Raw genomic sequence first — 26,112 nt, 5'->3', positions numbered from 1 at the left:
AGAGTTCAGTGTTTCTGCACTATGCTGATAGTTTTTCCATAGTGCAGAGGAATAGCACAGCTGGATTATATGGGAGCTTTAGGCTGTTTGAAATGCTCACATTCTGATTTCCATTACAGCTGCACCATTTTACATTTCCACCTGCAGTGTATGTTATTGTTCGTTTATGTCCTTCCCAGAATTTGTCAAACTTTTGTCAGAGTCCTTGTGAAGAAGCTCCTGCTTGTGCATGTGTGTCTTGAAGGTTTCCTCAGTGTTTCCTTCTAGCAATTCCAGAGTTTCAGGACCACATTAACATTGAGTCTTATGTGGAATTCATTTTGCACAAGGTTGGAAATGGGAATGCGGTTTTCCTTTAAGTGTGGATGTCCAGTTTCTGAGTACTGTTTGTTGAAGATTCTCTCTTTTTTTTCCCAAGGTAAAAGCTGGGAACCTGTTTTATAGTTTGTTGCTGTGTTTAAATACCATGTCCAAAAGCATCTCGGGAAGGAAAGCACTTATTGCAGCTTACAGCTTTGTACCACAGTGTTGCTGTTAAAGGTAGAGTCTAATAAATGTTTATGATTAGCCCTATAATTATTATGGTGGTATTTTCTAACCTGCCACCAAGCAATAAGAACCACAGACACTTGCTATATTTTAAAACAACCTTGCTTCACCACTGGCAGAGCAAATATTAATCCTTTAAATTGCCTTCCAATTCTCCCTATCCCATGCCATCTGCTTCTAATAATTTCTATAGCTCTACTTCCTAGCCTTAATCCCAAATACTTCATCTAGGACAAATCCTCCATCCATGCCTGCCATGAGCTTCTTTCTCCACCTCACCAATGGCAGCAGCCTCCTTCCTTCTCTTTCTCCACTACCTGACTATTCTCTTTCCCAAGATCCTCTCTTCCCAAGCCTTACCTTGCCTTGCCCAACCTTAGCCATGCCTACCCCATTTGCCCTGCCCAGGTGTGTTGGCTTTTTATTTATCAAACAGGGAGACAAGGTTACACAGGGTCAATGTAGCAAACAGACCTTGGGAGCCAATAATTAGCATCAAAATACATTAGACCAGCCTCCAACACCACAGTCCATTACTGAAGAAAGTCAGGGCAGGAATACAAGGAAGGAATCTACAGACAGGAACTCAAGCAGAGGTCATGGAGCAGCAGGGCTTACTGGCTTTCTCTGCCCTTTATACAGCTGAAATAACTTGTCTAGGGTTGACATTGTCCTCACTGTGGGATTGGCCCCCACACACCAATCATTAATGAAGAAAATATGCCGCAGATTTGCCTACAGGCAATTTTATCGAGGAATTTTCTCAAGTGAGACTCTTCATCCCAAACAACTCTAGCTTGTGTCACATTGGTAGAAGAAGAAGAAAAAGAAGAAGAAGAAGGAGAGGAGAAGGAGAGGGAGAGGGAGAGGAAGGAGAAGAAGGAGAAAAAGAAGAAGGAGAAGAAGGAGGAGGAGGTGGTGGAGGAGGAGGAGAAGAAGAAGGGGAAGGAGAAGGAGAAGAAAGAGGAGGAGAAGGAGAAGGAGAAAGAGGAGGAGAAGAAGAAGGGGAAGGAGAAGAAGGAGGAGGAGAAGGAGAAGGAAGAGGAGGAGGAGGAGAACAACAAACAACAAACAACAGTACAATAGGACAGAACCTGGCGAAATTAGTGGGCTGTAGCTACATGGATTCATGTGTAGGTTCTGTTCCATTGATTTAAGTGTCTGTTAATGTGTCAGTAAAATGCTGTTCTTAGTATTGTGACTGTGTAATTTCAATAGAATCCAACCAGTAAATCAACTCTAGCATTGCTCATCCTCTTCAGGATTATTTCATTATTCCGAGTGTTTTGTGTTCTATACTAGCTTCATAGTTTTTGTTATTATTGAAGAATATGATTGGAATTTTGATGAGGATCCCTTTGAATTTTTAGATAGTTTTTGACAATGCATACATTTTCAAAGGCTAGTTCTACCAATCAGGGAACAGGGGAACTCTTTCCATTTTGTACTTTTTCTTCCTGTTGTTTGTTGTGTGTTTTAAAATTTTCACCTCAGGAATCTTTCATCTTCTTTGTTAGTTACATTTTTGGCAACAGTTCTAAACATGTTTTCCTGATTTCTTTCACAGGAATCTCATTGGTGATTTACATGACAAGTATTGATCTCTGTGTTTTAATTTTGTAACCTACCACACATTGTAGAAAATGTTTATTAGGTTCAGTCTTTACGATCTTTTAAATACAGGATTATGTAATAAAAATACAGATAAATTCAATGGGCATGGACAAAAAATTGTGCTGGGCATGGTAGCACTCACTTTTAATACCAGCATTCAGGAGGCAGAGGCAGGCAGATCATTATGAGTTTGAGGCCAGCCTAGACGACAAAGTGAATCTAGCACAGCAAAGTCTACACAGGGAAACCCTGTCTCAAAAAACCAACCAACCAAAAACAAAATGAAACAAAACAAAAACCAAACTAAACAAACAAAAAACCAAAAAAACAAAACCAACAAAACCCCCCAAAAAACAACAAAAAATCCAGATAATTTGACTTCTTTCCTGTTTGCATCCATTTTATTTCTCCTTCTAGGTTTATTGTTCTAGCTAAGATATATTTGATACCTGTCAGTTGTAATTTTTCCCCCTATTTTTGTATATTAATTGGCTTACGTGTCTTTTTATTGTTGTGCTTTAAACTACTTGTTAACACTAGAAGTTCCGTCTGGACTGCATACTAGTTGACTCCCAGCAAGACCTCCTACATCCTTCTCCATGATCCCCCCAAATCCCTGATCCCCCACTACTGACCTTCCTCAACCCACCATATATAGCCAGGGTCACACATGTAGAGCCTGAGCCTAGTCTGGTCTCCTTGCCTATTCCCCAACTTATCTGTAGACCTCTGCCAGGACCCTCCCCACCACCTATCATCCAATGCACAGGTCCTATCATACCACGTCAAACCTTTCCAACCACCCAGATCTACTTCACAGTCTAGGCTTGAACCAGGAGGTACATCTTATGCACTAGCCCAGGGTCTTCTGATTTCCATTCCATTCTAATTTCAATCCATTATGTAAGTGCAGCACATTTTTATTATGCATTTATTGATTGATAGACATCTACACTGTTTCCGATTTCTATCTATTATTAGTAGAGCAGCAATGAACATGTATGGTCAAATATCTCTTAGTAAGATTTTGAGCCCTTGGTGTATATATGCCCAAGAGTGGTGTAGCCAGTGTTGTGGTAGATCTACTTTCAGCCTTTTGAGAAACTTCCACAGTCATTTCCATAGCGGCTGCAGGAGTTTGCCCTGCCATCAGCAATAGTAAGTGTTCCCTTACCCTGAACCCTTGACAGCATGTGCTGTCATTTGTTTTATTGACCTTGGCTATTCTTATTAGGGTAACATGAAATCTAAAAGTAATTTGTATGTTGCCTTTTTAAAAGTTGAGTTATGTTATGTCTTGTTTCTTCAGGCTTTGTATCATGAAAGCATGATGTACTTTGTTAATTTGGTTTTCTCAATGTATTGAGACAATGATCTTATTTCTGTACTTATGTCAATTTTTTGAATACTATATGTTTTATACTAGCATATTTTTTTCTACCAACCCTATTTGTATTCCTAAAATGAGGCTAACACGTCATGCTCAGTGGTCTACTCATTGTGTTTTTGAATCTTATGTACAGATATGTTATTATTTCTTCCTACATGGTTATCAGAAAAAAGTTTATAGTTTCTCTTTTCATTACATCCTTTTATGACTTTGAAAACAGGATAATCTGGTTTCAAAGAATGAGTTCTATGGCATTCATTTCCATTCTGTTTTATTGAATAATCTGAAAAGCATTGGTTTTCATTATTCTTTGAATATCTGGTAGAATTCTGTAGAGAATCTATCTTTTCTTTGTAGATAAACTTTTTTCTTATTGTTTCTTTGACCAATTCTAAATAATAGGTCAGATAGCTGGAAAAATCACTGAATTCCACAGTGATATTCTTACATTCATGAGTTCTTTTAGTTAGTTTTAGTACTGACAAAAAGAATTATTTACCCACAAATTCTTTTAATTTTTCTTTTTCTGAAATGTTTATTTACTCATTTTCATAAAGATATTCTATATAGATATAATATTCATAATAGACATTTTCTTTTATGACATGCTATTGAATTGATTATAGGTGCCATGGGTTTACAAAAAATCCACTGAGTTATGTATTTTTTCGCCTTTCAATATTTTGTACAATTTTTTTCCTGAAATTTAATAGTACTGATCAGCACTGTAGATATCTACAAATTTACTCTAACTGAAGTGGCAGTGATTTTTTGTTTCTCTAGGATTCTATCTTCTACCAAAGTTCAAAGGTTTTCAGCTTTCCCTTCTTTGAGGCAACACCATTCTTTTTTCTCATTTTGGAACACAATGCTGCAACTGTTGAATATTTTCTTGTACAATTCAGTCTGAGGAAATTCACTCACTTCAGTTTGTGTTATTTTAGTTGACTACTTTATATCAATCTCTTAGATTCCAATACCATGCCCCATATTTTGCACTCTTCAGTTAGGCTTGTCCAGTAGAATTTTTCTTTGTATTTATCCTTTTTATGTGATTTAGTGATAGAAAAGTGTATAATATTTTTATTTTTGTCATTTTCTGTGAAACTGGTTCATAGTCAATGGCTGGCTTTCATAAAATATTTTAGATTATAATGATCTTGGCAGGATCAAGATCTTATTCCTTCATTTTAATAACTTGGTTCACATTAACTTATTGTGAGTCTAAGTGAAATCATGACATTGTATTTTTTAAGAAAAACTCATTTTTGTGACAAATTTTGATGGGGTTTAATTTTTATTATCATATGAACAAAAGAAATGATGAAAAACTAAGTTTGTTAGACATTAATATGTCTAAAGTGTCAGTGAGTAACCCAGACCCACCCAGAGAGACAAATGCTGTGTTTTATCTCCTGTCTATGGGTCTTAGCTTCAGATTTCAGGAGTGAGTTTATTACTTGGAACAAGTGTACAAAGCAGGAAAGTACAAAGAGGCCATGGTGAGAGGGGGAGGAGCACTTAAGAGGGACTATCAGGGTTAGGTGACATGAAGAAGGAAATGAAAAAGGTGGGAGTGGAGAAGGGCAGTAGTAAAGGCCAATGGGGTGGGTGATAAGTAAGATTAGCTATGTTTAAGCAGGTATATAAGAGGATCATTTTAATTTGTATATAATACGATAGGTATGTGCACATACACACATGTATAGTGTCAATGGAGTTAAGCCTCTAGGGATAATAATGCTCCCGCAAGAGCCATAGACTATGTAATAAGACTCCAGTTCCAGGCATGGGAATAGTACTTTCCAGTTGCTGATCAGGGTGGTCCAAAAGACTCCCAAAATAGGTTATGATATTGCCCTTGGTTGTGTCTCAGAAATGGAAGTAAGTCCGTATTCCTGAAGATACACAAAATTGAGAGGATTTGAGCTGGAATTGATACAAAACTTTCTGCCTGAGGACCAGCTTCCATAGACTCTGAAGGTGCTAGGCAAACTGCCAAGGGAAGAGAACAATCAATAGTATTACCTAGCTCTGATGCCTGAAACCATGACAACCAGTGTGGCAATATGCTTTAAATCGAGGTGACAATGCTCTCTGCTTTAAAGTAGCTTATCTTGTAGTAGATGGAAATCATTACAGAAAAGTACACTTAATCAAAATACAGAGAAAAACTGGTCATGAGATGACCACTCCCAATTGATATGTCTACAACATGACATCCTAAATTAAGGCTCACGATCATCATAGAAGAGAGGGTGCAAAGAATGTCAAGAGCTAGAGGACCAGGAAGTCTACAGTAAGATTGTGTCTTCTATATATGTGATGTTGATGTTTTACCATGAACATTCAACATTATGACTAAATAATACCTGCACAAGTCTTACATCAGTTGACATCCCAGTGTGGATGAAAAAAAAAATCACGTAAGTCCCCACCTCTAGATGAAGAGCTATAAATAGTTAATGACTATTGACAGAGGTAGAGTTAGTCTTGCCAAGGAATAATCTCCATAATTGGGTGCTCATCCCTAAAAACATATATCCAAGCAAGAAGAAATGGATTTAACAGGCTGTATTTATATATTTATTCAGTTATATATATATGTGTACATATATATGTAACTATAATGTATTATGTGTATATAAAGTAATAACTAGATAAACAGAAACAATGAATTTTATAGAAAGCACAGTGAAGTAGGGGGCTAGGAATCATTTGGAAGAAGTAGAGGGCAGGGGGAAATGATGTAATTATATTTTAATTAAAAATAAAAGTCATAAAAATAGGTGACCATTTACATTCAATCACACTTGGAAATACTATAAAATTTAAAGAATCTTTTAAGGCTTGGATCAGCATGGACTGTCTCAGTAGACAGGAAGAATGAAAGCTTTCCATTCACTGGAGCACAATTTGCTGTTTCAGGATATCGACATAATCAGAAATTTTTTGTGCATCATTGTTCAAGCAGAGGAACAAGCTATGCAAACCAAAAAGCTGAGTTTCTCTTTTGGATTGCTGTATATACGGCTTTCCTGACCAGGAAGGGTAGTCCTCGTTTTCCTCAAGTTCAGGATGAACCTAATAATAAAATCATAGTTGACCAGTTATTATTTATATTATTAACATTTGTTGGTCCTCATTACTTATAAATGTTGAATAATGTTTTGATGAAAGTTATGAATGTAAATATTAAGTAAAGTTATGAGTTTCCTAAATGTGAACCAGGGTATTACAAATGTGTTAGTTAACTAAAAACTAGACAGAAGATCCACACATATAACTTTTGTAATGTAGTTGATCCCAGATGAAATATATCATTGTAGGAGTAGACAGAATTGCTGCTTGACTAGCGACATGGATTTGACCAAGGGACAGTTCTCTTGTGAGGAACTTTATGTTTTCTCAGTGCTATCTCTGATATATGATTTGTACTTTATTAGTTTTCTTAGTAGACAATTTTCTTGTCCTTCCTTTCAACAATATCTATTTTCCATAAATCTTGCATATGAAGCTACAGAAATGATGAGGATTGCACCTGGTGGGTTAAAATGCATCCAGGTTAGGGATGGTTGTGATAAGATGTGGTGAAGTAGTCAGGACGTGTTGACTCTGTCCAGGAAAGGCATCATTCAGGGAACTTCTAGGAATCATTAGAATTTCTTGAGATGCTTGTGTTGTAGGGTGCTGAGTGAAGCACTTTTGAGAGCATCTGAGTTACCACACTTTAATCTCAAGACTATCTATGAGGTTATTTGCCTAAATTTTATTACGGTAGACAGAGAATTAGTCCAAAGTTTAGATTTTATTATTGATGTTACAGCTTTCATGAGAAGGAACAGTAAAGTTTAAAGAAACAACTCACCTGGCTGAGTATAGTCTTAATGTCCTGAAGATTTTTTGTGAGTCTTTTGATTTGTCTATCAAGCAACATAACTTTTGGTATGATAACATTAGGAGTTCCATCAAGATCGACCATGTTGTTTTCTACATGGTAATAAAGGTTTTTCCAGGCAGCCAGCATCCTGATTGTCACATTTAGTAGGTTGACAGGCTAAGCAAAAACAATTGAAAATCACATTAAAATACGTGTACAGCTGCAGGTTGAATTGCATGTGATGACTAGTGTAGTCTTCATGGCTTGTGGAGTTTTCATTGATTAACTGAAGCAATATTGATACAGTGGTTTGTGAAGGCCTAGCCATGGGCTGGCTCTCAACAGACATTCTCTTTTCCTCCATTTTTCTTATGTTCTACAATTGCTATTGTGTATAGAAGATTTATAAAATGCTGGTCCAGAGACTCATCAAGAAGAAAAGATTATATGCATACCATAAGCATATATATCACGATAATAATTTTAAATTATGTTGAGATTGGTTATGGGCAGGTGATCAGATGAGCATATTATAATAAAAACACATTAGCACTGTCTTCTTAGTTATGATAGGCCATATTTGTACCCCATGAAACATCAATAGTATTGTACTGGACTTGCATGTAAAGACCCTGGAGAATGAAGTCAGGTAAGAGTGAAAAAGTAGGCAGAAGAGAAGAAATAGAGAAAGAAACATCTTCTAAGTCAAAGGAAGTTGATGTCACAATCGGTAGTATACAATGCTATCCAAGGAAGTGCTTTAGTAATAGTAAAAATGTCAACTTTCCTTGTTTTTCAAATGGCTGCAAGTGAGAGTAAATTTAATGACAATAATTCAAACTCATCCAAACTCTCTTACATAATAAGTTCATCCTAATGACAAAGCTGTGATTAAAATAGAGAATATTTCATGAACAATTCATGGCTGTGCTTTAAAGTTACTCTAAATTTTATTTTATGTGTACTTTATTAGCTGTGTAGTACTCTTTCCTTGTGTTGCTTATCCTCTCCCAACATTCCTCAAGGTAGAACCTGTTTTTAGGACTCACCTGCATTCTTTCAGCCTTCATTCTGTTGCTTGGGATGGAGGGGGATGAAGTGTGGCAGGTCATGCTAGGCTTGTTCTGGAATTTTTGATGTGGATCATACTGCATATCCTGGAAATGATAATAAAAAATAATTTAGTTGGGGTTTTGGAATTGATTGAGTTTTCTATAGGTGCTTAAAACATTTATTTTATTAGTTTTTTGGAGAAATTCACTTATAAGCACTGTATTGACATAATTTTTACCCTACACTCTCTTCCTTGCGTGTTCTTAAATCCCTACTCCCTCTCAACTTTTTGATCTCTTTTTATTATTGTTACACATACACACAAACAGATATGCATGTGTATAGATAAATGCAACCCCCTATGTCATTTGATGTTGCTCATCTGTACATATGTTTGTGAATAACCACTTGGGACTGGACAGCATATGAAGGAGCTTTTCCTGAAGAATGCTGGTTCTCCATCTAGGGGAAGCCACTAATTGCTTATAACTCTTCCTGTAGGGGAGGAGGTCTTGTGAAACTTCCCCTACTCATGTTGGATGGCAAGAGTACATTAAAATCCCTACATTAAGAAATTGAAAAAGAGACCCTTGGTCTATTTACTTTTTTCCATTGAAGATTTAATCTAATTTTTCCAACTAACCTTTTAGCTTTTCATTTCTTCACACCTTTACAGGTCTGATTTTTCACACTCCTGAAAGTTACTATTTGCAAAGGAAGTACTATGACATCAAATTTATAAAATACCATTTTAATGACCATCTTTCTCCAGGATTAGAACTCAACACCAAGTATATATATATATATATATATATATTAAAAATCTTGATTTTTGTTGGAGTAAACTGATACACTTCCTTTAATTGCATGTTATAAAATTATGTTTTTTCTTTTGATTAGCACTACATCTATACACACTGAATATAAATGTAATTGTGTTGATTGATTGAAATTGTATCAAAGTATATCTTAGAAAGTATTACACAATACAAATTTACATGTAAAATATAATTTAATATTTACATATTAATTAATATTAAAATATTGAATGCTCCTATATATTATTTATTACATTTATTATTCAAATTTAATAATCAGATAAAATATGAGTGTTTCATGAGTTGTTAAGATGAAAGGTTGCCAATTAAGAATGGAGAATGAAAAAAAAAAACAAAGCAGCTACTGAAGAGGACAACATTAATATATGTTTATTGCACACATGGTGGTCTTGTGTTCAAACTCTTTGATGCTGATGCCCTCATCTATTTTGTCTCCTGTGATGACTTAGATAGCCAGACTTCAATGTACATTTATCAGGAAGATAAGGCCTGTTTATGTTTCTAATAGTCCTCATTTTGTGGTGGTAAACTCATATCCTCAAAATTCTTAAACAGGCTCTCAGATTTGGGGGGTTTGAAAAACCATTATTATTGTTGTTGTGGCTGTTCTTTTCCTCTCCTAACATCATTTCAGTCATGTTAATTCTTTCAGTTTAAGGTATTTATCCAACTTGATTCTCCTTTATTGGTTACCGACAGTGTGCTAAGCAAAGAATGACAGTGGAACCTTCCCTAGCACCCGAGAATAGAAATTCAGAGCCTTTTCCAGTTATTTCTTTTAGGGATTCCCATAAACAGCAGAAAATTTAAAAATATGTTAGAGAAAAATCTTTTGAAATTACTTTCAAAAGTATTTAAAAATACTTTTAATATTTCCCCCCAAATTTAGTGACTTCATGAAACTAACTCCTTTTCTCCTCCACATTCTAGTGGCCAATGCCTTCTTATGCTTGTGAATGTGTCTTATTTGAATTTTGGCTCATGATATCTTCCCACTTAACCTACAGTGTACCCAGTTATTGAAATAGGGACCTTTTCCTGAAGAGGCCAGAAATCAGTTAGGTACTTACAAATTCATTTAACGTTTCAGAAGAAAGGTGGTTGATGACATCAGATGTGTTGCTTGTCATGTTAAAAATGTAGCTGAGGACTTTCTGGCAGCCTCCATTTTCCATGATACACCTGGGCACAGAGGCCACATTCTCCCATGTGAGCAAGTTTGACATCAGGAGCAGCAGGAGTGCCCTTGCTGTAAGGAATGACGTCACAGAGACAATCGATTCGTGTGAAGTCATAAGAGTCACTTTGTGTGGTAAAGCCTTGTCTAGCCACCGTGCCTTCTGTTGCATAGAATGTGATATTTGAACTAGGGTGGAAAAAACTACATCTTCCACTATAGAAATTCAGTCAACAATTTTCACTACATGACATGATAAGACAGGACCTCTGCTATGACAAAACCCACCTTTAGAATTTGTGACAATGTGTTGGTTTCATTATCAATGTACTTTTCTTCTTTTTTTATTTGATGTTGATTTAAAAAAATTATTTTTCAGATTACATCTCAATAGTTATCCCATCACTGTATCCTCCCATTCCTCACTCCCTCCCGCTTTCACCTTATTCTCCTTCTCTGGGTCTATGACCGAGGGAGACCATCTCCCCCACTATATAGTCATAGACTATAAAGTCTCATTTTAGTAGCCTGCTTATTCTTTCTCTGAGTGCCACCATTCCTCCCAAACAAGGGGAAGTGGTCAAATATTGGGCACCAGAGTTCATGTCAGAGTCAATCCCTGTTCTCCACATAACTATGGATAATGTCCTGCCTATTGGTTAGATCAGAGTAGGGGTTCGATGCTTACTGCTTGTATTGTCCTTGGTTGGGGCAGTAGGTTGAGCAGACTCCCCTGGGCCCAGATCCACCCATCATGATGTTCTTCTTGTAGGTTTCTAGGACCCTTTGGATCCTTCTATTTTCCCATTCTCCTATATTTCTCTTACCTAGAGTCCCTACAGAATGTTCTCACATCTATCCCTATCTCCTGGTAAGTGAGGCCTTTCATGGGACATGCCTTTTGTACTAGTGTCCAATTATAAGTGAGTATATACCATGTGAGTCTTTCTGTTTCTGGGTTAACTCACTCAGGATGATCGTTTCTAGTTCTATCCATTTGTCCACAAAGGTCAACAACTAATAAATTGGACCTCATGAGGCTGAGAAGCTTCTGGAAGACAGAAGACACTGTCAACAGAACAGAGTGACAGCCTACAGACTAGGAAAAGATCTTCACCAATTCTACATCGAACAAAGATCTAATATCCAAAATATACAAAGAACTCAAGAAATTAAACACCACCAAACCAAATAACCCAATTGAGAAATGGGGTTCAGAACTAAACAGAGAATTCTCAGCAGAGGAGCATCGACTGGCTGAGAAACACTTAAAGAAATGCTCAACCTCCTTAGTCATCAGGGAAATGCAAATAAAAACAACTCTGAGATTCCATCTTACACCCATCAGAATGGCTAAGATCAAAAACTCAAGTGACAACACATGCTTGCGAAGATGTGGAGAGAAAAGAACACTCCTTCATTGCTGGTGGGAATGCAAACTAGTACAGCCACTTCGGGAATCTATCTGGCGCTTTCTCAGAAAACTAGGAATAGGGCTTCCTCAAGACCCAGCTACTCTACTCCTTGGAATATACCCAGAAGATGCTCCAGCACACGACAGGGACATATGCTCAACCATGTTCATAGCTGCCTTATTCATAATAGGCAGAACCTGGAAACAGCCTAAATGCCCCTCAGTTGAAGAATGGAGAAAGAAACTGTGGTACATTTACACCATGGAATACTACTCAGCAATTAATAACAAGGAAATCAAAAAATGTATCAATGTAATTTTGACAGACATAAAGCTAAAAACAAAATATATATCAGGACTTTGTCACTTCAAGAGGGAAAGAACACCAACTGCCATTACAAAAAGAAGTCTTATACTTCAATGATACTACTGAGAAGTTTCTCTCCATACTGAAATGTGGGTCTTGGACTGGGGCTATATAGATTAAAGTGCTTGGCAAGAAAGTGTGAAGACTGCAATTTGAATTCCCGGATTCCAAGTGAAGGCCTGACTGTGCTGCAGTTTGCCTATAGGTACACCTCCATGGGCGAGGGCTTGGGCTCTATAGCACAAGCTCACTAGCATGACTAGCCATGACGGCCATCTTTTCATTTCATTGCCTCTATGTGTCCAAAAACTTTGGAGAACGATTTTTCTCTACATCAAAACATTCATTCTCTATGGCACACATGCACAGAAATTCAAACACTACACATATCCATGCAAATAAGAAGATGAAACAAATTGGAAGCCTTCAGGAACTAAATTTTACAGAGACTTTGTGAATGTAACTTGAAATGTCCAAAAGGAAACTGGAGATTTGTGAAAATATTTAGGCATAGGAATTACCTACACTCAAGAGACAAAATACTTAAATATGTCACAAAATGTGCAGGCTACAAGTTAATGAAACAATATATTGAATGTAGTATTTAGTTAATTAAAATATTTTTAGAATTTATAGTGACTTTAATTCTTCAAAGACATGGTCTTCTTCCCTGAATTTATCTGACCCTTGATGTGGTGTACACACACACCACAATGTAATAATCAATGAATAAATACAAGGTCTAAGTAAGCTACTGTTTTTTCACATTTCCTAAAATATATACCAGAATTCTCATTAATTCATTTTCTTAAGAAAATTGTAGTATAAAATGGACTTTTATAGAGGTGTCCTGTGAAGCACTGTGCCAAGTACAGTGGGTGTGCAAGATGAAATTCACTTTATATGTGTATACATATAAACACATGCATATGTATAAATATGTAAATATCACTTACTGGGAAAAAAGCAAATTACTTTCTAAGTCTGTCTAGTTCTAAGTTAGAATTTAAGGGGTTTCTTTTGCCCTTGACCTATCCTTAAAAATAACCTATGTCTGATTAATTTCTTTATATTGTTAATAAATAAATAAAAATTAATACTTTTTGTGCCCTCCCCCCAAAAAGAAAAGAATATTATAAGAATATAAAAGCAAATAACTGGCTACTGTAACATACATTTTTATTTACAAATTTATTTGGAGTGAACCAAATTTTCTAAAGTCCTGTAAGACACAGATCCGTGATTTGTTCACTTGCCCCTGGCTGGGAGGCCCTGCAGGCACACAGATGAAGAGGATGCAGGCTACCCTGATGAGAGACCATAGACTGAGGTCAGAGTGTGGGAGGAGGGCCCCTGTCCATCTCTCCAGCCCCCTATCAGAGGTCTAGGGGAGGGGAATAGGGTGGAAGGAGGATGCAGGGTGGGAGCGGGAGGATATGAGTGAGGGGATTACAAGTGGAGTGTAATGTGAATAAATTATAATAAATAAAAAGAATGGGGAAAAAAAAAGAGACACACATCTGCTAGCCTTCTGTACCTTAGCTGAGTACTGGAAGTTTCATTAGGTTGCTTCAAGTCACTTTATGGTGCCTTGAAACCAGAAAGTGTTAACAACGAGACACAGGAGTTGTGATAATTAGAGCCATAGGCTCCAATGGTCTTGTTCCAGCAGCACTTCTCAATTTCTGTAACACTGCCTTTCTGACACGGATTATTCCTGGCTCTGGAGCTGTCCTGTGCATTGGGCCCTATGTGGGCACATCTCTAAGTTCTACACATAGAAACCGTTAGCACACTCACCTTTTCTCCTCACTTCAATCAAGAAGATACATTTTCAACATTTCTCATGTGCCTCTGGAACCAGGAAGGTTAACCTTTTTGAAAACCACTTTTCTAAATATCCTGCACCGTTTTCTTATGCAGTGAAGGTTAGAGTGCTGTATGTTCTGCCTGATAGCAAAGAAAGTGTTCTATACAAATGGCCATTGGTGAAAAATTACGAATTCATTAGCCGTTGGAGAGCACAAGTAAGGGAGTACTTACAGAGGTATGGTGGAATCAAAGATAGCTGCATCTCTGAAAAATCCTACCACAGTGTAGATACCAACTGAGGAGATCGACTTCTCTAGAATCCTGCCTTCAGTTCACTTCCCACCATCTTTATAGTCTATCCGACCACCCCCAAAGCTATGCAGAGGTGGCCTGCAGGAAGGAAGGAGATTTGGATTCCTCCCCAAGAGCCCCTTGTGACTCTGACCCCTCGGGGAATTCTAACTGCCTCGTGACTATCACTGCAGTTCTAGACATACTTTTCTGAATTTGTTTACAATGACTAGTTTCTGTGAGGTTAAATGTCAACATAATCACATCTACTTCCTGATGTCTGATGTTCATGTCCCAGGGAGAGGAATGTAGTCACTTCCTGATACTTCATTCTTTTTTTTTTTCAGGCTCTTAGATTCATTTATCAAGTATTTGCAGAATGAATTGAAGCACGAATGTGTTGCATGTTTCAAAATTATTTTAGGACCACCAAGCAACCATAACACAGTAGCATGTTTCATCTCATCACTCTAATAGGTACTCATTTTTGCCAGCAAGCACCAATCACTATAAAGTTTATCTTTGTTACTTAGGTTGATAACAACTATCTAAGGATTCAAAATCATTTTGATAAGAGCGGTAGGTACACTACATCTATTTATCAAAAGGACACTAAAAATCTCCCTACTGGATCTAGAGCAACATAGCCACAGCATTTTGGTCAAGCTTACAATATGAAATATGGGTTTTCTGTACTGAGCAAGGTTGGATTCTGGCACAAGGTAGTTGGTTGTAACTAGTCATGCTGTGCCTCTGACTGGTGGTTACACTGTATCTAGTTCCAAGATCAGGTTAATGTATAGCTGATCAGGTAATTTATTCACCCTAGTATCTGTGGTAATACATTTAGCACTCCCAAGTTAGTTCCCTTAGGATTTTATAGATCATGCCCAAACTAATTTCTCCATTTTCTTAAGCAGAGCAGAGTATATATATATACTCTTAACATTTGGCTATGCATACCTATTGGCAGTGCATGTATTCTTTTTTCCTTTCTTTTATTTTCTCTTATTTTTTAAAAAATTTTTTATTAATTTATTCTTGTTACATCTCAATGGTTATCCCATCCCTTGTATTCTCTCATTCTTCCCTCCCTGCCATTTTCCCCTTATTCCCCTCCCCTATGACTGTGGCTGAGGGGGACTTCCTACCCCTGTATATGCTCATAGGGTATCAAGTCTCTTCTTGGTAGCCTGCTATCCTTCCTCTGAGTGCCACCAGGTCTCCCCCTCCAGGGGACATGGTCAAATATGAGACACCAGAGTACGTGAGAAAGTCATATCCCACTCTCCACTCAACTGTGGAGAATGTCCTGTCCATTGGCTAGATCTGGGTAGGGGTTTGAAGTTTATGGCCTGTATTGTCTTTGGCTGGTGCCTTAGTTTGAGCGCGACCCCTGGGCCCAAATCTGCCTATTATAATGTTCTACTTGTAGGTTTCTAGGACACTCTGGATCCTTCTACTTTGCTATTCTCCCATACTTCTCTCATCTAGAGTCCCAATAGGATGTCCTCCCCTCTGTCCCAGTTTCCTGATAAGTGAAGGCTTTCGTGGGACATGCCCCTTGGGCTAGTATGCAGATATAAGTGAGTATATACCATTTGATTCTTTCTGCTTCTGGGTTAACTCACTCTTTATGATCATTTCTAGTTCAATCCATTTATCCACAAATTTCTGGAATTCCTTGTTTTTAATAGCTGAGTAGTATTCCATAGTGTATATGTACCACAGTTCCTTTATCCATTTTTCTACTGATGGACACTTAGGCTGCTTCCAGGTTCTGGCTATTATGAATAAGGCTGCTATGAACATGGTTGAGCATATGTCTCTGTCATGTGCTGGAGCATCTTCTGGGTATATTCCAAGGAGTGGAATAGCTGGGTCTTGAGGAAGCCCTATTCCCATTTTTCTGAGATAGGACCAGATAGATTTCCAAAGTGGCTGTACTAGTTTGCATTCCCACCAGCAATGAAGCAGTGTTCCTCTGTCCTCACATCCTCACCAGCATGTGTTGTCACTTGAGTTTTTGATCTTAGCCATTCTGATGGGTGTAAGATGGAATCTCAGAGTTGTTTTGATTTGCATTTCCCTGATGACTAAGGAGGTTGAGCATTTCTTTAAGTGTTTCTCAGCCATTTGATATTCCTCTGTTGAGAATTCTGTTTAGTTCCAAGCCCCATTTCTCAATTGGATTATTTGGTTTGGTGGTGTCTAATATCATGAGTTCTTTATATATTTTGGACATTAGACCTTTGTCAGATATAGGGTTGGTAAAGATCTTTTCCCAGTCTGTAGGCTGTTGCTTTGTTCTCTTGAGAGTGTCTCCTGTCTTCCAGATGCTTCTCAGCCTCATGAGGTCCCCTTTATTAATTGTTGGCCTTAAGGCCTGGCCTGTTGGTGTTCTATTCAGGAAGTTGTCTCCTGTGGCAATGTGTTCCAGGCTCTTCCCCACTTTTTCTTCTAAGTGAATTAGTGTCTCTGGTTTTATGTTGAGGTCTTTGATCCACTTGGATTTGAGTTTTGTGCAAGGTGACAAATATGGGTCCAGTTGCATATTTTTACACATAGACATCCAGTTAGACCAGCACCATTTGTTGAAGATGCTATCCTTTTTCCATTGAATGGATTTGGCTTCTTTGTCAAAAATCAAGTGCCCATATATGTGAGGATTCATGTCTGGGTCTGTGATTCGATTACACTGATCAACCAGCCTGTTGCTGTGCCAGTACCATGCTGTTTTAATTACTATTGCTTTATAGTACAGTGTGAGATCAGGTATGGAGATTCTTCCGGAGCACCTTTTATTGTACAAGATTCTTTTAGCTATTTTGGGTTTTTTGTTTTTTCATATGAAGTTCAGAATTGAACTTCCAATGTCTTTAAAAAATTGTGTAGGTATTTTGATAGGGATTGCATTGAATCTGTAGATTGCTTTTGGTAGGATGGCCATTTTTACTATGTTAATTCTCCCGATCCATGAGCAAGGAAGATCATGCCATCTTTTCAGGTCATCTTCAATCTTTCTTCAGATTTTTGAAATTTTTTTTCATACAAGTCCTTCACTTGCTTAGTTAGGGTAACTCCTAGATATTTTATATTGCTTGTGGCTAATGTGAAGGGTGTGGTTTTCCTAATTTCTTCCTCTGCAAGCTTGTCATTTGTGTATAGGAAGGCTACAGACTTTTTTGAGTTAATTTTGTATCCAGCCAATTTGCTGAAGGTGTTTCTCAGCTTTAGGAGTTCTCTGGTGGAGTTTTGAGGGTCACTTATGTACACTATCATATCCTCTGCAAATAGGGATAATTTGACTTCCTCCTTTCCCATTTCGATACCCTTGATCTCCTTTTGTTGTCTTATTGTTTAGGCTAGAACTTCGAGTACTATATTGAAGAGATATGGAGAGAGTGGGCAGCCTTGCCTTGTTCCCAAATTTAGAGGAATTTCCTTGATTATCTCACCATTTACTTTGATTTTGGCTATTGGCTTGCTGTATATAGCCTTTATTATGTTGAGGAAAGTGCCTTGTATCCCCGATCTCTCTAAAACTTTAAACATGAATGGGTATTGGATTTTATCAAATGCTTTCTCTGCATCTAAGGAGATGATCATGTGTTTTTTATTTTCAGTTTGTTTATATGGTGAATTTCATTGATGGATTTCCGTGTATTAAACCATCCCTGCATGCCTGGAATGAAGCCTACCTGGTCATGGTGAATGATACTTTTGATGTGCTCCTGTATTCGTTTTGCAAGTATTTTATTTAGTATTTTTGCATTAATGCTCATAAGAGAAATTGGTCTGAAATTCTCTTTCTTTGTTGGGTCTTTGTGAGGTTTAGGTATCAATGTGACTATGGCCTCATAGAATGAATTTGGTAATGTTCCATCCATTTCTATCTTTTGGAGTAGCTTGAAGAGTATTGGTATTAGCTCGCCCTTGAATGTCTGGTAGAATTCTGCACTGAAACCATCTGGCCCTGGGCTTTTTTTGGTTGGGAGACTATCAATGATTGCTTCTATTTCTGTAGGGAAAATGGGACTATTTAGCTTGTTTATCTGTTCTTCACTCAACTTTGGCAAGTGAAATTGATCAAGAAAATCGTCCATTTCTCTTAGATTTTCAAATTTTGTGGCACATATGCCTTCAAAGTAGGATCTTATGATTCTTTGTATTTCTTCAGTGACTGTTGTTATGTCTCCCTTTTCATTTCTGATTTTGTTGATTTCAATACTGTCTCTCTGCCTTTTAGTTAGTTTGGCTAACGGTCTGTCTATCTTGTTGATTGTCTCAAAGAACCAGGTCTTGGTTTTGTTGATTCTTTGGACTGTTTTCTTAGTTTCTAATTTGTTAATTTCAGCCCTGAGTTTGATTATTTTCAGACGTCTACTCCTTTTGGGTGTTTCTGCTTCTTTTTTTTCTAGGGCTTTCAGTTGTGTCGTTAAGATGCTTATGTGTGATGTTTCCAATTTTTTTAAAGGCATTTAGTGCTATGAATTTTCCTCTTAACACTGCTTTCAATGTATCCCACAAATTTGGGTATGTTGTTCCTTCATTTTCATTGAATTTTAGAGACTCCTTGATTTCTTTCTTTATTTCTTCCCTGACCCAGACGTCATTTAGCAGAGAGTTGTTTAGTTTCCACGTACATGTAGGCTTTTTGTTATTTCTGTTGTTATTGAGTTGCCGCCAAAGAGCATGGTGATCTGATAGGATACAAGGTATTATTTCAATCCTCTTGTATCTGTTGAGGCTTGCTTTGTGACATACGATGTGGTCAATTTTGGAGAAGGTTCTATGGTGTGCAGAGAAGAAGGTACATTCTTTCTTGTTTGGGTGAAAGGCTCTATAGATATCTGTTATATCCATTTGGCCCATGGCATTGGTTAATGATGTTATTTCTCGATTTAATTTTTGTTTTAATGACTTATCCTTCAGTGAGAGTGGGGTGTTGAAGTCTCCCACTATTATTGTGTGGGGATTGATGTGTGATTTAAGCTTTTTAAGCAAATCTTTTACAAATGTGTGTGCCCTTTTATTGGGAGCATAGATGTTCAGAATTGTGATGTCATCTTGGTTGACTTTACCTTTGAGGAGTATGAAGTGTCCTTCTGCATCCCTTTTGATTAATTTTGGTTGAAAGTCTATTTTGTTCAATATTAAAATGGCTACGCCTGCTTGCTTCTTGTGACCATTTGCTTGGATATATTTTTCCAACCTTTTACCCTGAGTTAATGCCTATCGTTATGGGTGCAATGTGTTTCTTGAATGAAGAAGAATGTTGGATCTTGTTTATGCACCCATTCAGTTAGTCTGTGTCTTTTTATTGGCGAATTGAGACCATTGATTTTGAGAGATAGTAATGACCAGTGACTGTTAAGAGTCTTAATTTTGATGTTGTTTCCAGTCTAGCGTTTGTGTAGTTGTGTTTTTGCCATGGGATAGTTATCTATTTCCTGAGTAGTTTTGGTTGTAGCTTGAGCCTTTGGGATGGAGTTTTCCTTCTAGTACCTTCTGTAAAGCTGGATTTGTGGATAGGTACTGTTTGAATTTGTTTTTGTCATGGAATATTTTGTTTTCTTCATCAATGTTTGTTGATAGTTTTTCTGGGTAAAGTAGTCTGGCCTGGCATCTGTGGTCTCTTAGGGTTTGCAGGATCTCTGTCCAGGCCGTTCTGGCTTTTATGGTCTCTGCTGAGAAGTCGGGTGTAATTCTCATAGGTTTGCCATTAAATGTTATTTGGCCCTTTTCCCTTGCAGCTTTTAATATTTTTTCTTTGTTCTGTATGTTTTGTGTTTTGATTATTACGTGATGGGTAGTTTTTGTTTTCTGGTCAATTCTATTTGGTGTTCTGTAGGCCTCTTGTATGTTTATAGGCATCTCTTTCTTTAGATTGGGGAAATTTTCTTCTATGATTTTGTTGAGAATAATTTCTGGGCCCTGGAGTGTGATATCTTCTCTTTCTTCAATGCCTAGTATCCTCATATTTCCTCTTTTCATGGTGTCCTTCATTTCTTGGATGTTTTGTGTCAGGAGTTTTCCAGATTTGGCATTTTTTTTAATGGTTGCTTCAAGATCTGTGATTGTATCTTCTAGACCTGAGAGTCATTCTTCCATCTCTTGGATTCTGTTAGAAAAGCTCACGTTCGTGTTGCTTGCCTTCTTCTCTGAGGTTTCACGTTCTCGTTTTTCTTATGTCTGTGTGTTTATCATTGAATCCATTTTCATCTTCAGATATTGAACTGATTTTTTGATGTCTTTCATCTGATTGTTTGTATATTCCTGAGTTTCTTCCATTGCCTCTTTATAGGTCTTCAGAGCTTGAACCGTATTATTTATTTCTTTCATTTGGTTGTTTGCATTTTACTGAAAATTTTCCAGTTCCATTCTATGTGCTTCTTTAATGTCTCTCACCTGTTTAGCTGCGTCTTCCTGCATTTGATTATGAATTTTATTTGTTTCCTCCATTATCATCCTTATTAGTAAGGATTTGAGATCATTTTCTTGTATTTCTGTTGTATTTGAGTTCTCTGGGTTGTTTTCTTTGGGATAGGTGTAAACTGGAGACGCCATGTTGTTTTGGGGTTTTTTGCATATGCTTTTATGCTGTCCTTTAGACATCTTGCCATCTCTGTTTTTGTTGGGTAGATTCCAGAGTTGGGTAGAGGGAGTCTGATTATAGATTCATGTGTTTTCTCATGCTTTCCCTATGCTGGAAGCTCTGACGCTTCACTGATGTGGATGGCAGGAGGCTAGCCCTGTCATTTTGGACTCTCATAGCCAGTGATCCTCAGCTCCCCTGTGCTGTGGGTCCTGCAATCATTCTGGGTCTCTGAATGAGCGTTGGGTCAAGCCAAGGTATCCACAGCCTTCTGTGTCCCCTGCCAAGTCCAGCCAGAGACACTGGGCCCAAACTACGTGCCATGCTCAGCTAGATTCTCAGGGCCTGAACCATCTGTTGAGCTCAGCTAGGGACTCTGAGCCCAATCCGCACACTGAGCTCCCCTAGGGACTCTGGCCCCAAAATGCACGCAGATTGCAGCCAAAATTTTTGGGCTGGGACTGCGCAGTGAGCTCAGTTAGGGGTTTTTGTCCCAAAGTGTGTGCTGTGGTCAGCTATAGACTCAGGGCCCAAAACGTCCACCAAGCTCAGCCAGGAATTCTGTATTCAAACTGCGCACTGTTTCCAAGCAGAGTCTTAGAGCCAGGACTGTGCCAAAAGCTCAGCTAGAGTCTCTGGGTCCAATCTGTCTGCCAAGCACAGTTAGGGACTCTGGCCTCAAACTGCACACAGAGCTCCACCTGAGTCTCCGGGGCGGAATTGTGCACCGAGCTCAGCCAGGGACTCTGGACCCACACTGCGTGCTGAATTCAGCCCGGGACTCTGGGCCTAAACTGTGTGGAGAGTCCAGCCGGAGTCTTAGGGCTGCTGAGCCTGCGGGCAAAGCTCAGCTAGAGTTTCTGGGCCCATCTGCCCGGCAAGTCCAGCTAGGGACTCTGGGCTGAATCTGCGTGCTGACCTCAGCCTGCATCAGCACCCCAACACTGCCTGCTGAGCTGAGCTACTGTCTTGGGCAAAACTGCTCGCTGAGCTGAGCTAGCGCCTCGGGAACTGAGTGCTCTGCCCAGCCTGCGTCACAACTGGGGAGCTGTTGCTGAGCTGAGCTAGTGCCTCGGGTAGCACTGCTTGCTGAACTGAGCCAGTGTCTGCACAGCACTGCGCACTGAGCTTAACCCGGGACTCTGGGGCTGAACTGTCTCAAGGCACTGCGCGACCCAAATCTTGCCCAGAGTTCCCTTTCCCGCAACAACTCCCACCGGCCACCACACCAATTGCCTCCATCGGAAGGCTCCAAGCTGCAAACCCCAGCCACCGCCGCTGGTGCCGCCGCTGGTGCCATCGCTGGTGCCGCTTCCGCCACCGCTGCTGCCTCTGCCACCTCTGCCACTGCTGCTCCAATCCGAGAAAATCTGCGCTCCTTCCGTGTGCAGGGGAACGCAGGTCCTCTGCACCATGGTTCCTCTGAACCGTGGAGCACTCCTGCTGCTGTGGTGTGGGGACCTCAGTGTTCCTGGCTCAGAAATCTGTGCAATTCCCTTAATTGTTCACTGGAGCTTCCAAACACGGTCCACACTGCTCGACACCATCTTGGATCACCCCATTTTCTCTTATTTTTTACATATACATTTATATTACACACACACACACACACACACACACACACAACTACAAACAGCAAGAAGAATGTTTTTAGTGTATGTATGTTGTGGGAATCTTCTTACAGAATTAAGAAGCATGGTTTAGGAGTATGTGTATCCTAAATATTTAATTATCAAAATTTATATTCTTCACTTAATAACAAATATATCAATAGCACTGGGACATTTTAATAAAAGATTACCACAGATAATATGTTTGTCTTAATATATGTCTGCCTATGTTTATTCAGGACACATTTTCTGAGTCAGGTGTCATCTGAGGGATGGCATTTTCAGTGAGAACATATCCTCTGCCCATTTTTGTTGTGTGACCAAACGAAGACATTTTGTCAAATGTTTCCTGTCCAGCCTGTAGCTTTTTCTGTAGCAAAGAGAAAGAGAGCTGTTGTTCACACATTTATCTCAGACTATGAAGATATTTCCTGTAGACTCAACCATTTTCACAGAAAATGAATGATTAGGAAGCTATAACTTCGACAATGTTGCCAGAAAGCTAATAGAAGTATATATAGTCATTCATATCGAAAAACACGCTACATTATAGAAAAAACGGAAGCAATGGGAGATTGAGGTCACAAGGAACAGACACTGTATCAATAATAATCACCACAGCTAATAAATTAAAATGACAGAATGTTGATTATAGCTATGGACTTCAAATCAGTAAATTGTACATGAATGTGGGGACCATCCATAGGAACATAGTTAGCATATGAAATTATTAAAAAATAAGTACGATATAAAAAATATGTTTGTCTTGAAAATAAACATGGCACAACTTAACTTAGATTCACAATAAGTAAATATAGATTAGATGAATAAAATGGGCTGAGGATATGATTCTATAAACACCATGGAAATTTCTGGATACTTGATGAAAGCCAGCCACTTAGTATGAGCTACTTTTCACAGCGAAATAACAAAAAAGTACAGTTATGAGTATTATGCTCTTCATTATTCTATGACATTTTTTGACAAAATGTATTAGAATAGAAACCCAAAGCCACTCCAGATGTTTCTAAGCATGGTGTTGAACCATTGACCTCTGAGTTCAGAATTCATGTCTCCTAGGCATCATCCTCAAATGTTCTGTTTGTCCTCTTCTAGTTTCAACTGTATTTCATGCTCACATCATGCAGTCTTTCCTCTCATACCCTGATGGTTCAAGTCACATGGCAGGGAACAAAGATGAATAGACATTATATTCCTTTATCTTCTTTTTTTCCTCTGGATTTTCATAATGAGACATTGTCACAGTTGAATAAAGGATTAGGAGAAACACTCAGACACAACAGTCTTCAGTGCATATTACAAAGCTCTCACCCTGACTTCCTCCTAGTGACTGGTGGTAGCCCTCACAGGACCAACTAATGAGCTCCCAGGCTCCTCAACAGTAGAGACAATTTAAGGGACACTGATTATCAGGAACTTCTTTCCTGGTAAGTTTAACTTCTCCAGCCCTCAGCTTTACCACTGTGGCTTCCTTTACATTCTGTGTTCTTATCCCATCACTATTAAACAGAAGTGTCTCAAAGCAGATTTTCACCAACTTATTCAGAAGAATCTCATGGGTCATGATCGCATTTCACAGCCATAACTCTGGATCTGGTTTCTTCCTGAGATTTTTAAAATAATTTTTTATTTTTTACATATACACTTATATTATTACACATATATACAATAGACTACCTATATCAAGAAAACCCATGACACAATCAGGAATTTTATAAATGTTACATTTGTAGTGGTTTGGTTATTTGTATTTGACAGCCTTGAAGAAAACATCTTTCCTATCTTGGTGCGTCTATAGTTCTGAATGTAAATCTATATCCATCACATCTTGTCATTATCAACTTAAAATCTTCCTGATATTTTTACAAATTCTCTTCTCCTCCTGTTCATGAAGATAGCAAATATATTAGAACTCATCCACCTGAGGAGCCAGATATCAATCTTCTCTTCCTTTCAGTTCCATGAGTGATTTTTCTCCATTAACCGTGGGATTCTGGGAAAGCTTTGGTCTCAACTGCAGTCACTCCCACACATCTTTTTCATTTAACATCACTAATTTCACTGACTTTTGAATAGTAATATTGATGCTTGTGAAACCTTCTTCTACAAGTTCAGCAGAAACTTCTGAAAAGCAGGCTTTCATGAGTCACCTTTGGCCCTTGTGGTACCTGTGATGAGTGAATTGCAAATATTCAGTTTCTAGGTTAGGTTTCTTCCCCCCCCCCAACACTGCTGTTATTCTGGCTATTCAAGGTCCATTTTTTCAAATGTTATCAGAAGAAGAAATACACAGAAGAACAGAAAAAAGATTCACTATGTTTCAAAAGGAAGTAGTTGTTCTATTTCTACTAATTATCCATTGTAGCTCCTCTTTACTGACTTTTCAGTATACCTTTGCTTGTCCCATCTCTTCTGTTAAAAGTTTGGTTTCAGTTCTATGCCATATTGTTTATTTACCATTTTTTTAGCATCACCTTATATGATATCACAAGCACTTTTATTTTATAGAATTGCCTTTTCATCCATTTATTCCCCTTGGTAAATTACTATCCTCTGTGTTGAAGATAAAAATAAATTACTGGAAAATAAATTAAATAGGATTCTGAATACAACTAAACTCTCTAAACAACTAATAAATTAAATGTATACAATGATCTTGGCACCTCTACTCTCTTTGAAGGAAATGAGCTTAAGTATATCAGAGAAATGAGAAGAAGAAATATGTTTGTAAATGAAGAAATAATAATTACTTTCCTGTTTTCTAATATATTTATATAATTAAGACAGATGATAGAGATGGATTGAGACTAAACACAATCCTCACTGTAAGGGAAGAAACTGGTATGATATCTAAATGTGGTCCTTATATGCACTGGCAATTTTTGTACCTATTGGAATCTTTTATTTCTTTTTAATTTTATTTAATTAATTTATTGATATAACATCTCAGTGGTTATCCCCTTCCTTGTATCCTCCCATTTCTCCCTCTCTCCCCTTTTCCCCTTACTCCCCTCCCCTATGACTGTAGCTGAGGGGGACTTCCTCCCCCTGTATATGCTCGTAGGGTATCAAGTCTCTTCTTGGTAGCCTGCTATCCTTCCTCTGAGTGCTCCCAGGTCTCCCCATTCAGAGGACATGGTCCAATATGAGGCACCAGAGTATGTGTGAAAGTCAAACCCCACTCTCCACTCAACTGTGGAGATGTCCTGTCCATTGGCTAGATCTGGGTAGGGGTTTGAAGTTTATGGCCTGTACTGACCTTGGCTGGTGCCATAGTTTGAGCGGGACCCCTGGGCCCAAATCTGCCTATCATAATGTACTTCTTGTAGGATTCTAGGACCCTCTGGATCCTTCAACTTTGCCATTCTCCCATGCTCCTCTCATCTAGAGTCCCAATAGGATGTCCTCCCCTCTGTCCCAGTTTCCTGGTTAGTGAAGACTTTCATGAGACATGCCCCTTGGGCTAGTATGCAGATATAAGTGAGTATATACCATTT

At 38.3% G+C, this 26,112-nt stretch overlaps 1 protein-coding gene across 1 annotated transcript; it reads right to left on the bottom strand.

Annotated features, from left to right (window-relative positions):
- Positions 1 to 6,454: 6,454 nt before the first annotated feature.
- Positions 6,455 to 22,284, bottom strand: LOC127186955 (prolactin-5A1-like). Its single transcript, XM_051143227.1, has 5 exons — positions 22,221 to 22,284; positions 10,396 to 10,574; positions 8,483 to 8,590; positions 7,422 to 7,610; positions 6,455 to 6,637 (listed from the first exon to the last, which is right to left on the bottom strand). The coding sequence occupies exons 1-5, from the start codon at positions 22,282 to 22,284 to the stop codon at positions 6,455 to 6,457; spliced, it is 723 nt and encodes a 240-aa protein (XP_050999184.1).
- Between the last annotated feature and the right edge of the window lie 3,828 nt (positions 22,285 to 26,112).

This window comes from Acomys russatus, chromosome 3 (assembly GCF_903995435.1).
Source record: "Acomys russatus chromosome 3, mAcoRus1.1, whole genome shotgun sequence".
Classification (NCBI taxonomy): Eukaryota; Metazoa; Chordata; class Mammalia; order Rodentia; family Muridae; genus Acomys; species Acomys russatus.
This window is presented reverse-complemented; position numbering and strand designations above follow the sequence as displayed.